The following is a 15,065-nucleotide window of genomic DNA, read 5'->3' as shown; positions in this document are numbered from 1 at the left end:
TGTGTGTGTGAGAGAGAGAGATGCGCATTTCCCCTTTAAGTACACTGCCTTGTTAATTAGATCAGCTTGCTGAGACCTCAGCTGCAGCTGCTGCCAACAAGCTCCCTCCGTCCTGAGCCCTGCCGTGTGTCCCCCCTGCTCTATGGAAGATGGGGTAAGCGGGGTGCAGGGGGGAGGGGGACACCCTGACATTAGCCCCCCTTTTCCTCCCCTCCCCACCAGACAGCAAGAAGGAGTCTGGGGGAACAGCTCCAAGGCAGAGGGCAGGAGCAGCACATGGCAGTGGGGGAGGAACAGCTGCAATTGCTAGCCTGCTGGGCAGCTGCTGCACAGGGAACTTAGGGGAGCAGGGAGCTGATGGGGGGGCTGCCGGTCCACCCTGGTTCCAAGCCCCCACCAGCTAGCTGCAACGGGCTGCTCTTCCTGCAAGCAGTGGACAAAGCAGGCGGCTGCCAAACGACGTTAGAAGGGAGCATTGCACAACTTTAAACGAACATGTTCCCTAATTGATCAGCAACATAACAACGAAACAACGTTAACCGGGATGACTTTAAGTGAGGAGTTACTGTATGAATCTCTTCCTGTTTTGAAAATCCCCCCGTATAGGTTGAAACATGCACATGGATGAGCCGAATCTGTGTTTAGACTATAAAAAAGAAAAAAGAACCCTCCAAATTTAGAACTTCTAAAATACCCAAGCATGAAATGTTTCCAGTTAAGTTTATCCTCTATTTTCATCCATAAATGAGACAGAATTGTACTATTTTAGTATAAAGATATTCAGATGTAATAGAAATACTTCTAACTGCAAATAGAAACGTAAGCCCCACCAGCCAAGACCTTACTAAATTCTATATTAGCTGCTACTTGTTTATGGCAAAATATCAGTAACAAAAGCAGCTGTGTAGAGAAGTTCAGTGGAAAAACTCCATTCTGAAAACACCCGGAAATGTTTAAGGCCTGGATTCTCCAAAGTGCTGAGCTCTCTGACCCCCACCCCTACACCAATGCAGTTAACCATGTGCTTAACGTTAAGCATGTGAACAGTCCTGTCAATTTCAATGAGTAAGCATGTGCATACATGCTTTGCTGGATGAGACCTGGAGGGCTCAGCACTGAACAGGACTGAACGCTTAAACAGCATTTCCACAACCACATGATTTGCCTTTCACATGTAGAGAGTCTTCTCTACAAGATTTCTCAGGATTTTTAACAGGACTGACCTGCAAGAAATACTTTTTGATCAATAAAACATGTACGTAACCAAGTGATGTATGTGAATTGTTCACACTTCCAAATATTAACCCAAACAATCCACCCTAGTTTGATGAGAGTTGGTAATGCTGAAACAATCCAGTCTGTTACTCCTGGGGGAATTCTGCACCAACACATTAAAAATTCTGCAAATTTTATTGGTCAAAATAATACTATATAATCACACCAGTTTCAATTATTTTGGTAATTTATTTCAAAATACCTGTTAGCAAGTATGTCTGTAACAGGAGTAGAGAATTAAAGAAACGCCTATGACAACCTGGTTCCTGTTACTCTGCCCGCTTCCCCCAGAGCCCAACTGGGGGGCCAAATACTCTCACCCTCTGTCCCCCTCCAGAACCCAGCCATGCCTCCCCAGCCCAGACACTCACACCCCCTCTCCCCCCCAAAGGCTAGGGATACAGAGGGAGAAAAAGCCTGATGCTGGGTCCCGGTCTTGCACGGAGTTTCTTGCGTGCCACCGCTTCTTTCCTTCAGGGCATGCTGGGAATTGCAGCTGCTGGGAACCCTCCAGTTCCCTTCCTCTCCCCCAGCCTTGTCTTCTGTTTGTGAGCGGGGCTCTGCCAGGTTCAGCGAACCCTAGTGACGGCCAACAGCTCTGCAGTCCATTTCTGTGGGGAAGAAAGGAAATTCTGCACGCACAACATTAATTTCTGCAAAATTCTGCATTGCGCAGAATTCCCCCAGGAGTAGTCTGTGCAGGCAGAACATTGAAATAATTATTACTTCACTCCATGTGGTATTAATAAAAAAACTCAAACCGCTTACTTACTCAAGAATAGCTTTAGAAATTATCTCCATGACAGAGTAAAAGCAAAATGTTGAGAAGTGTTAACTGAAGTTGCCTTTATTTTCTCTCTTTACAGTAATGATACACAAAGCGGACTGGGCAATCTTACACATTTTTGATAAACCACATGTCATTTGGAGTCTATAAGAGAGTCCAGTTACCTCAAAAACCAATTATATACATAGCAAAAAAGAAGAGGTGGAAGCAATCTTTCTATTGAGCTTTTTCTTCTTCTTTTGCTCTCATAAAAAACTCTGGTTTGTTGACACACCTATAAGCCAGCAGTTGGGGAAGGATTCCATACACTATGTTCAGTACTAGAAAATAGAATTTTGCCTCTTCGGGGACTCTGTAGATGTAAGGCGTTCGAGCATGAAGAGAAGCACCAATATGGGAAAACTGAGCCTGTGGCAGATAAATATATATAAAAGAATGGGTAAGCATGATGTACATTTTGGAATGACAGCATAATCTGCATTACTATATTCACATGCACACATTACCAATAACATTTTTTGAGCAACCCACTTTATGCCTGAATCCCAATTCTCCATCATTCTTTAGGACTGCAGTATAAAAATACTCTCTGATCTGATGTCATTTTTGCTTTGATATAATAAAAATAAATGGTACCTCCCATGTGATAGTAGCAGCTGTATTTTGTGAACATTCAGTATTCTCTGCCAGTCTCCCATATGTCTTAGACCCTATTCATTCAGCAGGGGCCGCTGACGTGGACCTACGCAAAGTACCAGTGAAGTCCTCATGGACACAGAGGTCTGTGCTAATAGATCCCAATGCAGTATCAAGCCTATAGATTTTGCCTCACACCCATAGGAATCAATGGTAATATTGCTGTTGACACCAATGTGTGCGGGATCTGACCCTTAGTTTGTATAAAAATGTTAGAAAATAAGAAAACTAAGGAGCTAAGTAAGTCTCACTAAAATATGTTTTGGCCCAGGCCTGCACACCTGACTTTGGTAAAACTCCTGTTGATTTCTGTAGTTCTGCAAAATCGGGCCCGAAAGGGCTACTGAGCTGGGAGTTGTTGGAGTATAGCTTAAATGTACAGCTACGGTTATATCCAGGTGAGAGCTCACTGCACTGAAACATATTTTTCGCATAAAGAAACATTTATAGATAGAAGCAATAGAGAAGCACTTCGGATAGTTGCTGTCTTTTGTCTCCATCTGTTATCTGCTATATCAAGCAACATCTCATTTAAATTAACTATCGTCTGCCCAAATTGATGATTTGGCAGCAGGAGGAACTGGGGAAGATAAACATCAGCTTGATTTTGAGGGGACAGTGGGGGAAAGGCACACCAGAACCTAATGTAGTAGTAGACTATGGGCCAAACCCTGCTCTCTGCTGGTGTCAGTAGGAGTTATCCAGGAGTCCCAAAGCAGAGAATTTTGCCTTTGGCTACCAAAGCAGAAGGGCACAAGACGCATACAGTCTGTGTGCTTGTTCTAATACACCATCTTCTGCAAGGAGGTTACCTAGAGAATGTGCATTAAAACAGAAAAGGAACTAGTGGTTTCAGTATGTTTAACCACCCCAGCTGATGGGAGAGCTGCTCTAGAAAGCCCTAGTCAGGAAGCAGAGTAATCAAAGAAATCAAATGCAAACCCACGTTAGCAGAGTGGCTCTTGGTATTTCCCTAAGTATTTGTTACCCAGCAAGCAACGCTCAGGGGCATTCCATATATTGCATTTTTTTAACAGCCTAGCAACTCATTCTGTCTCCTCCACACTCCTAGCTCCCACCGGTGGCAGCTCACCACTGCTGGGAACATGGCTCAACCTCCCATTGTTCCTGGGATCGCCACCCCCACTTCCTACTTCACACTGGTAACTGCACTGGGGCAGGCAGCAAAGGCCAGGGGCAAGGTGCTGAAAACACCAGCAGCAGAGGTAAGGAGCAGAAGGCTCTCTGCTATCTAGCGTGGGCCTGTCTGTGTAGGCACTTATGGCCACTCCGAAGTATCTAGGGGTCCAGAGAAGAACATTGGAGGTGGAAAGGGTATCCTACAAATTGCCATGCTAGGTTGGCCCAATGAGCCCACTAATCCAATATCCTGTCTCTGACAGTGCTAGTACCCAATGCTTCACAGTGTATGGTCTCTGTAATGAACAGCTATGCACTCACGTCTATGGGAGAATATTCCTCTTCATCTCAGGCAGTGAGTGCTTGACACACAAGGGTTTATAACCCTTCTACATTTTTATCCGAGCTTAATGAAACTTTGGCTATTTTTATTATTCGCAAAAATAGAATTTGGATCCTATCTTTGGCTTCATTTCTATCTCCATGGACTGAGTTTCACTGACTAATTATGCATCATGTAAAATGAATTATTTCTCTCAGTCTTAGGTTTGTGGTCTTTCAATTTCATTGTGGCTCCTCTGTTTCTTGTATTAGCAGAGAGGATCAACGGGCGCACCCGACAGCTCTGCTCTCCCTATTACTCTACGTGCCTCCACTGTGTCACTTACTCATCTTCCTCCCAGCTTTTATACGCTCTCCTCGTCTGGAAGCTGTCTCATACCTCTAATCATTTGCATTGCTCTGCTCTGGACCTTTTCTATTTCTGCTATCAATTCAGATAGTGGAATTCTCCTTTAAAAAAAAAATCACATCGCTCTATTTGCCTGTCAGGCACCAAGAGCCTGATCTAGCTGTCATTACAGGCAATGGGCAGAATCCCATTGATTTCAACTGGGAGCCAGATTAGTGCTCAGATGACAAGAAATGTGTCAATCCAGATTACTGTATCTGTTTTGCAGAAGCCCAGTTTGCAGGAAGGGAGATTTCACTCCATTGGGGTCCAGAGTTCACCCATGCTCTCTAACTAGAAACAGGGGCAGGGGTTGGGGGTGGGGCGTTAAATACTGCATTGACAACTGCATTAGCACCAAGCTGGCAAGAAAATCTAGGGCTGCTTGGGCCAGATTTCCATTTATGGCTAAGGGTTTTCATATAATGCTGGCAAATCTATGCCACACAAGGTGAAGGTTCTGTGGAGGGGTGGGTGACAGAGGAATTGTGAGTGACTGGATGGGGAAAAATCCTTTAGATGGGGAAGGGATTTGGACAAGTGAGAAGGAGCAGAGAGGAGGGGCGATTGTGTAAATTTAAGAGTGCCATTGTGCCATGTCCCATTTTTTATGGGGTACATTCATGCGCACAAAGGATTTCCCCTCATGAACATGTCATGTCCCCGTAGAGGGTAATAACATGTCCTTTTTGTGTGTAGGATGTATTTCCAATAGAGATGATGAAAATTTAGCTCTCCCCTTGTACGCAGTGCATTAGCAGGGACATCCAGCAGATGTGCATGTCTTGCCAATGGGCTGGCACTCCTATAACTGAGAGCAAGATCTGCCTTGCTATGTAGGATTTCTATAATCATATGCCATCAGGGAATAAGCCATTCCTAGGAACCCTCTTATATCGAACCTTTAGAATGGGGAATGTAGGAGTTTAACATGGAGACCCCTTTAGAGCTGAAGCCCACGCTGGACCATTAGGGTGCCCAGATAGGAAGTGTGAAAAATCGGGACGGGGGTGGGGGTAATAGGCACTTATATAAGAAAAAGCCCCAAATGTCGGGACTATCCCTATAAAATCGGGGCATCTGGTCACCCTATTACCAAGAGGGCCATATCTCAGCCTTTACTAATCTGCTGGTCACTGAAGCTCACAGCAACTTCTAAGCTGCTAAATGCCAGGGATGCAGGTGTCAGTCACAAATAAAGCGTCTCACCTTTTCACCCACATTTTGGCTGCAGACCTATTACGAATGCTGCTTGGAGGGTGTCTCGGTGTTTGTATTGTTCTGCAGCCAACAAAGCAGTCTGAGACAGGAAAAGAGGGCTGGGCTGGGCTGGACAAGGGGAAGGGGCAGGTCTCCCACCATCCTGGGCCTGATCTAAAGCCAACTAAAATAAGTGAAACACTGTCACTGATTTCCAAGGGGGTTGCATCAGGCTCTTTGAGCTCTGTGAGGCCAAGGAAAGTCAGCAGGGAAAGACTGGAGATATGTGGCAACCAAGCGAACCCTTCTGAGCACCTGTGTTCTCATTTAGGTAAGAACCTATAGACTAGCCACTGAAGCAGTGGGGGTTGAGTGGGCCAGGTTTTTCTATGTCTCAGTGAGCTAGACAGGCTGAGGGAGGAAGGAGGATGTGGCCTGGCCTCTAGACTCCTCAGCTGGGCCTGGTTAGCAACCTGTAGAGAAACTTCCTGCAGCTCAGATCTGGGGAGGGAGAATTACTTGGGCTATGTCTGTATGGGTGGGGAGGGGAACGGTTTTGCTGCAGCACAGAAGTTGAACCTTTCATCACTTGACATGTAAGTCCTGTCTTCAGTTTCTCATATAGATAACTGTTTTAGTAAAGTCTTAGAGGATAACTACAGTCTTTGTAAAATCAAGGCTCCTAAAGTGCTACTCTTGTGAATGTTAAGTAGCGTCACAGGATCAGTGACCCCAGAAGGTCATAACCCATATTTGGAGTCTGAGGGCCATTACATAACTTTTAAAATGACAGGGTTCTGAGAAAGATGTCTCCTCTCCCATGCTAATGGCTAGGCCCTTTCAGAAGTTTTTTTCCCTTTTTTTTTTTTTTTTTTTTAAATGCAGGAGACACTATTCTGAGATTTACGTTTGCAAAAACACATACGTTGCAAAAGGACAGAAATAAAAAAGTCTCCTACTTAGTAGCAGCGTGTGAGTTCTCACCAGGGAGATTCCCATGGGATAAAATGCTTTGGCTTGCCATCTTTAGTTTTCTACTTTGGGGTGGGGGGGGGATGAGGGGCTCTTTGTCCATAACAGAACACAAACCATAAGTTTTAATTAATAATTACAGGTGTTTTAAATTTAGCAAATACAATTCTTGAAATAGTCACTTGTATTAAAAAGACCAAAAAAGATGGAAGATGACACCCCTTTCTGCCCCCTCCCCCCAACTTCCTTTAAAAGACAACCTGTCTCTCTCATTTTCTTCCTGAGTAATTAACATGTATGGGCACTAGACTAAATCAAAGTAATTGCTTTTAGTTGGACAATGATTTGAGTTCACTCTGCAGTGCACTAAACCATTTAGAGGAAATGCCTTTGTGTATTGGCAACTGCAAACTACTGCTTAAATGCTGTGCAAGCTAGTACATGTGTTCTCGTTCTTGGGTAGGGAAAGGAAGAGTTTGGGAGCTATGCTACAATGTGTATCACTTTTGACAAATGGTTTAGCTACTGCTATCAATCAGCAGAATTTTTCTCGGGTCCCAGATTTGTTTAAAAGACTAAAAAGGAAATCTGTAAGTCTCAGTTCTGGGCTGCAAGTGGCTTTCCCTCTTCTTTCTCCATTTATAAATCAGCCGTGTCCTTTGGCCAGACCACAAGTGAGATTAAACAATGTTCTTCGGACTTCAGCAAGAAAATGTTGCACATGACTTAATAACACAGATACATACAGAAGTTATATTTGCTGTGAGAAACATATGGTGATGTTTCACTCTGATGTCTGCACATGTTGGCGAAGTTGATGGAGAGCTATGATAGTAAGACACAACGTGTGTTTTGACTTTTGATTTCGTTTTCCTCATGGTAAATAAGGTTTGAAGAAGTTGTTTCTTCCCCAAGAATGGGTGAAACCTGAGTAATCTGTTAAAAGATCCACATCCACGTTACTGATACGCTTTTGCTAGATGTGTTGACACTGGCTTCGGTATATTAACTTGCTTGTGGTTTTTGATGTTATGTTTTACCTAATGCAGTCGCTGTGGCAGGTCAAGCATATAACATCAATTCTTTTGATTCTCTGGTTCTTTCCATTTACAAATCTTGCTAAATTCCACTCTGATATATGAGTTACGATATACGTGGCTGTCATATATCTCTGGTATATCTCTGGGAATAAGCAGGAAGAACTCGAAATGCTAGTAAATAAACACAACTATGACATAGTTGGCATCACAGAGACCTGGTGGGATAATATGCATGACTGGAATATTGGTATAGAAGGGTACAGCTTGCTCAGGAAGGACAGGCAGGGGAAAAGGGGAGGAGGTGTTGCCTTATATATTAAAAATGTATATACCTGGACTGAGGTTGAGATGGAAATAGGAGACAGACTTGTTGAAAGTCTCTGGGTAAGGATAAAAGGGGTAAAAAACAAGGGTGATGTCATGGTAGGGGTCTACTACAGTCTACCTAACCAGGACAGGGGCGGCAGGCTTGTATAATTTTTGATGGTGCCCAGAACAGATCCAAGTCCCGCCCTCTCGCCTAAGGCGCTGGGAGGGAGTTTGGGTGTGGGAGGGGACTTGGGGTGCAGACTCTGTGACGGAGTTTGGGTGCTAGGTGCAGGCTCTGGGCTGGGGCAGGGGGTTGGGGTGTAGGAGGGGGTGTGGACTCTGGGAGGGAGTTTGGGTGCAGGACGGGTTTGGGGTGCAGGCTCTGTGAGAGAGTTTGGGTGTGGGAGGGGTGCAGGATCTGGGAGGGAGTTTGGGTACAGCAGAGGGTTTGGGGTGCAGGCTCTGGGAGAGAGTTTGGGTGTGGGAGGGGTGCGGACTCTGGGAGGGAGTTTAGGGTGCTGGGTGCAGGAGGGGGTTTGGGTGCTGGGTGCGAGTTCTGGGCTGGGACAGAGGGTTGGAGTGTGGGAGGGGGTGCGGGGCGTGGCACTGGGCCGGGGATGAGGAGTTTGGGGTACAGCAGGCAGGCTGCCCCAGGGCTGGGGGGGGCAGAGAGGAGAACTCCCCCCAGCCCTCTCCCCGACAGCAGAGATTCCAGAAGACTAGAAAAGGGCAAATATAGTGCCAATCTATAAAAAGGGAAATGAGGATAACCCGGGGAATTACAGACCAGTCAGTTTAACTTCTGTACCCGGAAAAATAATGGAGCAAATAATTAAGCAATCAATTTGCAAACATCTAGACGATAATAAGGTGATAAGTAACAGTCAGCGTGGATTTGCAAGAACAAATCATGTCAAACTAACCTGATAGCTTTCTTTGACATGGTAACAAGCTTTGTGGATGGGGGGAAGTGGTAGACGTGGTATATCTTGACTTTAGTAAAGCTTTTCATACTGTCTCGCATGACCTTCTCATAAACAAACTAGGGAAATGCAACCTAGATGGAGCTACTAGAAGGTGGGTGCAAAACTCGTTAGAAAACCGTTCCCAGAAAGTAATCATCAGTGGTTCACAGTCATGCTGGAAGGACATACGAGTGGGGTCCTGCAGGGATCGGTTCTGGGTCCGGTTCTGTTCAATATCTTCATCAATGATTTAGATAATGGCTTACAGAGTACACTTATAAAGTTTGCAGACGATAGCAAGCTGGGAGGGGTTGCAAGTGCTTTGGAGGATAGGATTAAAATTCAAAATGATCTGGACAAACTGGAGAAATGGTCTGAAGTAAATAGGATGAAATTCAATAAGGACAAATGCAAAGTACTCCATTTAGAAAGGAACAATCAGTTGGCTGCCTAGGGAGGAGTACTGGGGGATCATAGTGGACCACAAGCTAAATATGAGTCTGGGGGTCATAGTGGACCACAAGCTAAATATGAGTCAACAGTGTAATGCTGTTGCAAAAAAAGAGAACACATTTCAGGAAGGATGTGGACAAATTGGAGAGAGTCCAGAGAAGAGCAACAAAAATGATTAAAGGTCTAGAAAACATGACCTATGAGCAGGGCTGGATTAACACGGAGGCTTTAGGGGCTGCAGCCCAGGGCTCTGGGCTAAGGGGGGCCCCGGCGCAGCAGGGCTCAGGCAGGTAATCTTGGACTGTATACTAACTGCTTGTAGTTGAGACAAAGTCTTACTACTCTGTTGCTAAAGACAATTCTTATCACCATATTAGGTAGTTAAATTGTGTTGTAATCTGCACATATAATAATATATAAGCATGTATAATCTAAACGTGTAATCACAGATATTCATCTGTGGCCCAGATGCACCAGGCCATTCAAGAATCTCAATTAGCCCAACAGCATGACATTTATCTTTGTATACCTTTGTATCTCACACTATCCTTGAGTTGTTGTTACAGCTTCACACCCAAATGTTCTGCATCCTCTAAATGTTTAGGGGTCCTTCATTTTGCCACATATAGGGCAAATCAATTAGATGTGTCATATTAGACTTTCTATAAATGTCCTGTCTCAAATGGTAAATAGCTCCATACGTGCACTCTAGGCCAGGGCAATTTACCTGTGTGGAATTTTTTGTTTTTTGGTAAATTATTTTGTCTTACAGTTTGTGTCACCAGTGTTCATGAATTATTATTGCACATCGTTATATAGGTCACCATTTAATCATAACTGTTTATTTAACAAAATCAGGATGGAATGAGTTGTGCAAGTGTGGGGCCTTGGGAAGAACATGAAAGTTTGGAGATGAACGTGAATATATGTTAGAAATGACACTGGAAGCTCCCCTGTGCTGTAGAAGTAGCTGTAATGCTAAGAAAATAACCGATATTGTCCACCATGCGACTAACAGCTATTCTTACCAATGAGACTCTTTTTAAACCATCCACTTGACCAAAACATTGAGTGGCTCAATGAGAGTATTTAACTGTCTTTTTAAAAAGTGGGTAGATGCTATGGCTTAACACCCCCACCCCATGCTACCCCAAATATTTGATTTCTTTTGGGAAATGCACAGCATTTAATAAGGCTTAAATAATACAAACAAGCCAGATAAAATATGCAGCTAAAGAAAAAACTGTCTTCCAAGGCAATGATGTAACATCTGAGACGCATGTATTGAACCTGATTCTCCACTCCCTGATGGTGGTTTTATGCTAGTGTAATTGTTGAAGTCAACTGAATTACTTTGGCATAAAACCAGCATAAGGTTGTGGATTGGGGGTGAATTGGAGCTCCTTACCTATATGATATTTCTCTAGTTACAGCATTTTCAACTAGAAATTCACCAATGAACATTTTTACAAAGAAATAACTATAATACCTGGGCTAGTCCTCCAGCATGTATAAGGGTTAAGTCAGGCATCCAAGAACAACCAGGCACCAATAGGCCATACAGTGCGATCGTATAATAAGGCACAGAGTAGAACATGTATGTCAGCATCTGCATTTTAAACAAAAACATTAGCTGTTTTGTGTTTTCAGAGAGAGGTCTATTTAGGAATCAGCCAATTGCTGACTGAGAAATTGGAATATTTCAAGATTATGCTCTCCAGGGATGTTTGCAGATGATGAAAGATATCCCTGTAGATGAACAGAACACTCCACATAGATTCTCCAAATAGTGAAATCATAATACTCCAGAACCCCACCACTTTCCAGAGTGAAGTTTCTTCGTTCAACTTGTTGCCAGAATGTATTTCTCACAGAAAAGGTCAATTCTTCATTTGAGGTTTACTCATTTGGTTGCCTCCCCGTAAATGACACTATGCATCTCAATGTTTGTCATTTTTAAAAAAAAGAAATATTGTGGGTATTAAGAACCCTCAGGTCAACCCTCGTGCGATGCTCAAGTAAACAGGCTTGGCAAAGGATGCTGTGTGGTTTTACAGGAAAGAGGAATGTGTCAGTGGTGATACAGAAGAGAAATGGTAAATATAGGGCTAGATTTCCTATCTATACCACCCTTTGACCTGTTGAGGATGGTATTACACTAGGGCGGGGTGGCCAACCTGAGCCTGAGAAGGAGCCAGAATTTACTAATGTACATTGCCAAAGAGCCACAGTAATACGTCAGCAGCCCCCCAGCAGCTTCCCCCACCCACTCCCAGTGTCTCCCACTCATCAGCAGCCCCGCCAATCAGCGCCTCCCTCTCGCTCCCTGCACCTCCCAATCAGCTGTTTCGTGGTGTGCAGGAGGCTCTGGGGGGGAGGAGCAAGGTCATGGCAGGCTCAGGGGAGGGGCCGGGAAGGGGTGGTGTGGAGGAAGGGCCTGTGGCAGAGCCAGAGCTTGAGCAGTCAGCACCCCCCGGCACATTGGAAAGTTGGCGCCTGTAGCTCCAGCCCCGGAGTCGGTGCCTATACAAGGAGCTGCTTATTAACTTCTGAAGAGCCGCATGTGGCTCTGGAGCCACAGGTTGGCCACCCCTGTACTAGGGGAATCCTCATTTTGGTGCCTTAAAAGCAACTTTAAGTCCACTTTGCACACCCAGAGCAGCACAAAGGGGACTAAAGAGGGTCTAAGGATCTGGCCTGGGGAATATATGAAAAGGAGGCTGGGTGGTCAAGTGATAAAATATGTAACCCATCACTGCTAGGTCCCCAGTCTGAATCCAACCCAGCTCAATGATAAAGAAATGTTATCTTGTCATGGCTGTTCAGAGGTAGGGTGGCCAGATAGCAACTGTGAAAAAACGGGACAGGGGGTGGGGGGTAATAGGTGCCTATATAAGAAAAAGTCCCAAAAAATGGGACTGTCCCTTTAAAACTAGGACATCTGGTCACCCTATTCAGAGGCCTATGTGAAATGCACGATGGTCTCAGTCTCACTCCCAGTGGACAGATGCCACATCACAGTTAGCACCCTCATTGGTAGGCCCAGTGAAACCTATGGCTTCATATTTGTGCCTGTTCACCCATCATTTTATAACATCCCATACTTAATAGTTCTTTACCTGAAGTTTAGGATAAGCAGCAGGATCCTTGATATAGGGCTCGTGAAGTTGAATATATAACCGGCAGAGTTCAGCAGGGCAATCCAAAGCAATCTACAGAGATGTTAAAAATTGCGTGTGATGAAAGAAGTCACTCTAAAACAAATTAACCTGACCCTTGCTATTGTGGGCTCTACAACTGTGCTCGCTGTTGCCATACAGGCTTGCTTACAGGCCAGAAGGGACTGGATCCTTTGCCAAGGTGATCCGGGGGGGGAGGGATAGCTCAGTGGTTTGAGCATTGGCCTGCTAAACCCAGGGTTGGGAATTCAATCCTTGAGGGGGCCACTTAGGGATCTGGGGCAAAATCAGTACTTGGTCCTGCTAGTGAAGGCAGGGGGCTGGACTCAATGACCTTTCAGGGTCCCTTTCAGCTCTAGGAGATAGGATATCTCCATTTAAAAAAAAAAAAAAATCCACTTGGTCACCACTATAGAAATGGGCTGATGTCACTGTTGAAATGTAGTCTTCCCTTTGCCTGCCTCACAGGTCCCTTGAACGGTTCATAGAGCAAGACTATAATATCTAACTGTTATATACCATTTTTCATCAATAGATCTCAAAGGCACTTTATAAAGGAAGGTGAGCATCATTATCCCCATTATACAGATGAGAAAACTGGGACACAGAGGGGTAATGACTTACCCAAGGTCACCCAGCAGACCAATGACCGAGGCTAGAATAGAACGTAGGTCTTCTGAGTCCTAGTTTAGTGCTCTAGCTACTAGGCCAACATTAGCAGTCTTAGTTTTTCACTGGAAAGTAATTAAGCTAGTATACCAGGTATGTGTGGTCCACACTGTGATAAATGTATAACATTCTTTTATTTGTGCTGACAACTAATGGCTTTGACCCAATCCATAATGCCTAATGGAAATTCACCCAATAGTAGAAAAATCAGGTAAGCATATACTGTAGAGTTTATATAGGGATTTAAACAAGAGCTGTGTTGCAATAAGGTAATAGTGGAGAATGATGCGAACTCCAAAACCAGCTACTATAAAAAAATGTAATGAGGAAAAAAGAGATTGTTGGATGTTTATCTCCTGTAAAGAATAAACTTGCCAATAAACTCCATGGTGACCCAACTACTATGTCAAGGAACTGAATTCATGATAACAAGCAATGACTACAAAGTACGCAATACTTTTCTAAAACGATTCATCAGTTTCAACAGCAGCTTAACAAGAGCTTTCCCACGAGGCATTGCTGGTGTCTAAATTACTGACAAGGTCCAGCTGGGTGTATTGCAGCAGCCAACTGCACTGGCATTTGTAAGTCTGGGTTTGGGAAGAATACAAAGATTCCCACTGTACATGCCAATGGCACATCTTGGAGAGGGAGAAACATCTGAGAAACAGGTGTATGTCTGTACTAAGGAACCACAGTTTATTGGCCAATAACATATTGCCACAATTACTGGAGCTTAACAGAAAGCTGTTCATTCCATCCAGGGTTGAGAAAATGATGTCACTGAAACAGTTCCGACAATGGGAGAGGAACCGGGTAGTGAAATGGGATAGGAAAAGAAGCTCAGAAAAAATGAGGAAATGGCATTGCAGCCTGTAGCTGGGTGCTTGGGCAAGAGATTACATTATGAAAAATGTGTCATCTCTTTCCACATTGCTTTGATTTATTCAGTTAGCCAGCACCAACAGTACTAGGGAGTGCCCCGAGCTGCAACAAATGAAGATGCCAGTAACAAGACAGAAGTAAACAAAAATTAAAAGATTTCTGAAGGCAAATTTTCTCAGAAATATGACTAGAGAGCAGAAATAAAGCAGTAATACAAGCCAGCAGACCTACAAAAGAGTGACATGCACTAAGTAGAACAAATTGCTGCTAAAGTTACTTCTGATCACCTAATATATGAATTAAGGTCTAGACAGGGTCAGCTCTACCAAATATGCAGACCAGGCAGTTGTCTTGGGCACCAAAATGTTTAGTGATTGTTTACTCAGTGATGTGCAATTTCCATTTTGCCTAGGGCAGCAAATACTTCAAAGCTGACACTGGGAGTAGGTTTACCACTGCTCCAAGAAGCAAGTATTTTAAATTCTGTGTGATTCCCTCTGAAATTTCAAAGCTATCAAATGTGCTATAAATCCATAGATAAAGTTAATTTAAAACAATCTATACTTGATAGGCAAGAAGGAGACATTTACAGTTTCAGGAGACTTGGGATAAACCCAACATAGTTCTCAGATAAAAAGATTCTACTCTCTCACTCATAATGCAAGCTGCATGTTTTTCTATGTGAGTTTAGTTACGTGTCTATGTTTTAGAAAGACATGAATGCAGATTTAATTTAGCTTGTGTGCATCCATGCTATTGACCACC

At 43.9% G+C, this 15,065-nt stretch overlaps 1 protein-coding gene across 1 annotated transcript in view; it reads right to left on the bottom strand.

The window, feature by feature from the left end:
- Positions 1-2,102: 2,102 nt before the first annotated feature.
- Positions 2,103-15,065, bottom strand: part of TM6SF1 (transmembrane 6 superfamily member 1) — a 33,176-nt gene continuing 20,213 nt past the window's right edge. Inside the window, exons 8-10 of the mRNA XM_065412159.1 lie at positions 12,687-12,779; positions 11,057-11,176; positions 2,103-2,470 (exon numbers count right to left, since the gene is read on the bottom strand). Coding sequence (XP_065268231.1) covers positions 2,279-2,470; positions 11,057-11,176; positions 12,687-12,779 — 405 coding nt within the window. The 3' untranslated portion in view covers positions 2,103-2,278. The remainder of the gene's footprint in view (positions 2,471-11,056; positions 11,177-12,686; positions 12,780-15,065) is intronic.

The sequence above is a fragment of the Emys orbicularis genome, chromosome 10 (assembly GCF_028017835.1).
Source record: "Emys orbicularis isolate rEmyOrb1 chromosome 10, rEmyOrb1.hap1, whole genome shotgun sequence".
NCBI classification, from domain to species: Eukaryota; Metazoa; Chordata; order Testudines; family Emydidae; genus Emys; species Emys orbicularis.
The sequence above is the reverse complement of the archived record's forward strand: the minus strand, read 5'-3'. Positions and strand labels throughout refer to the sequence as shown.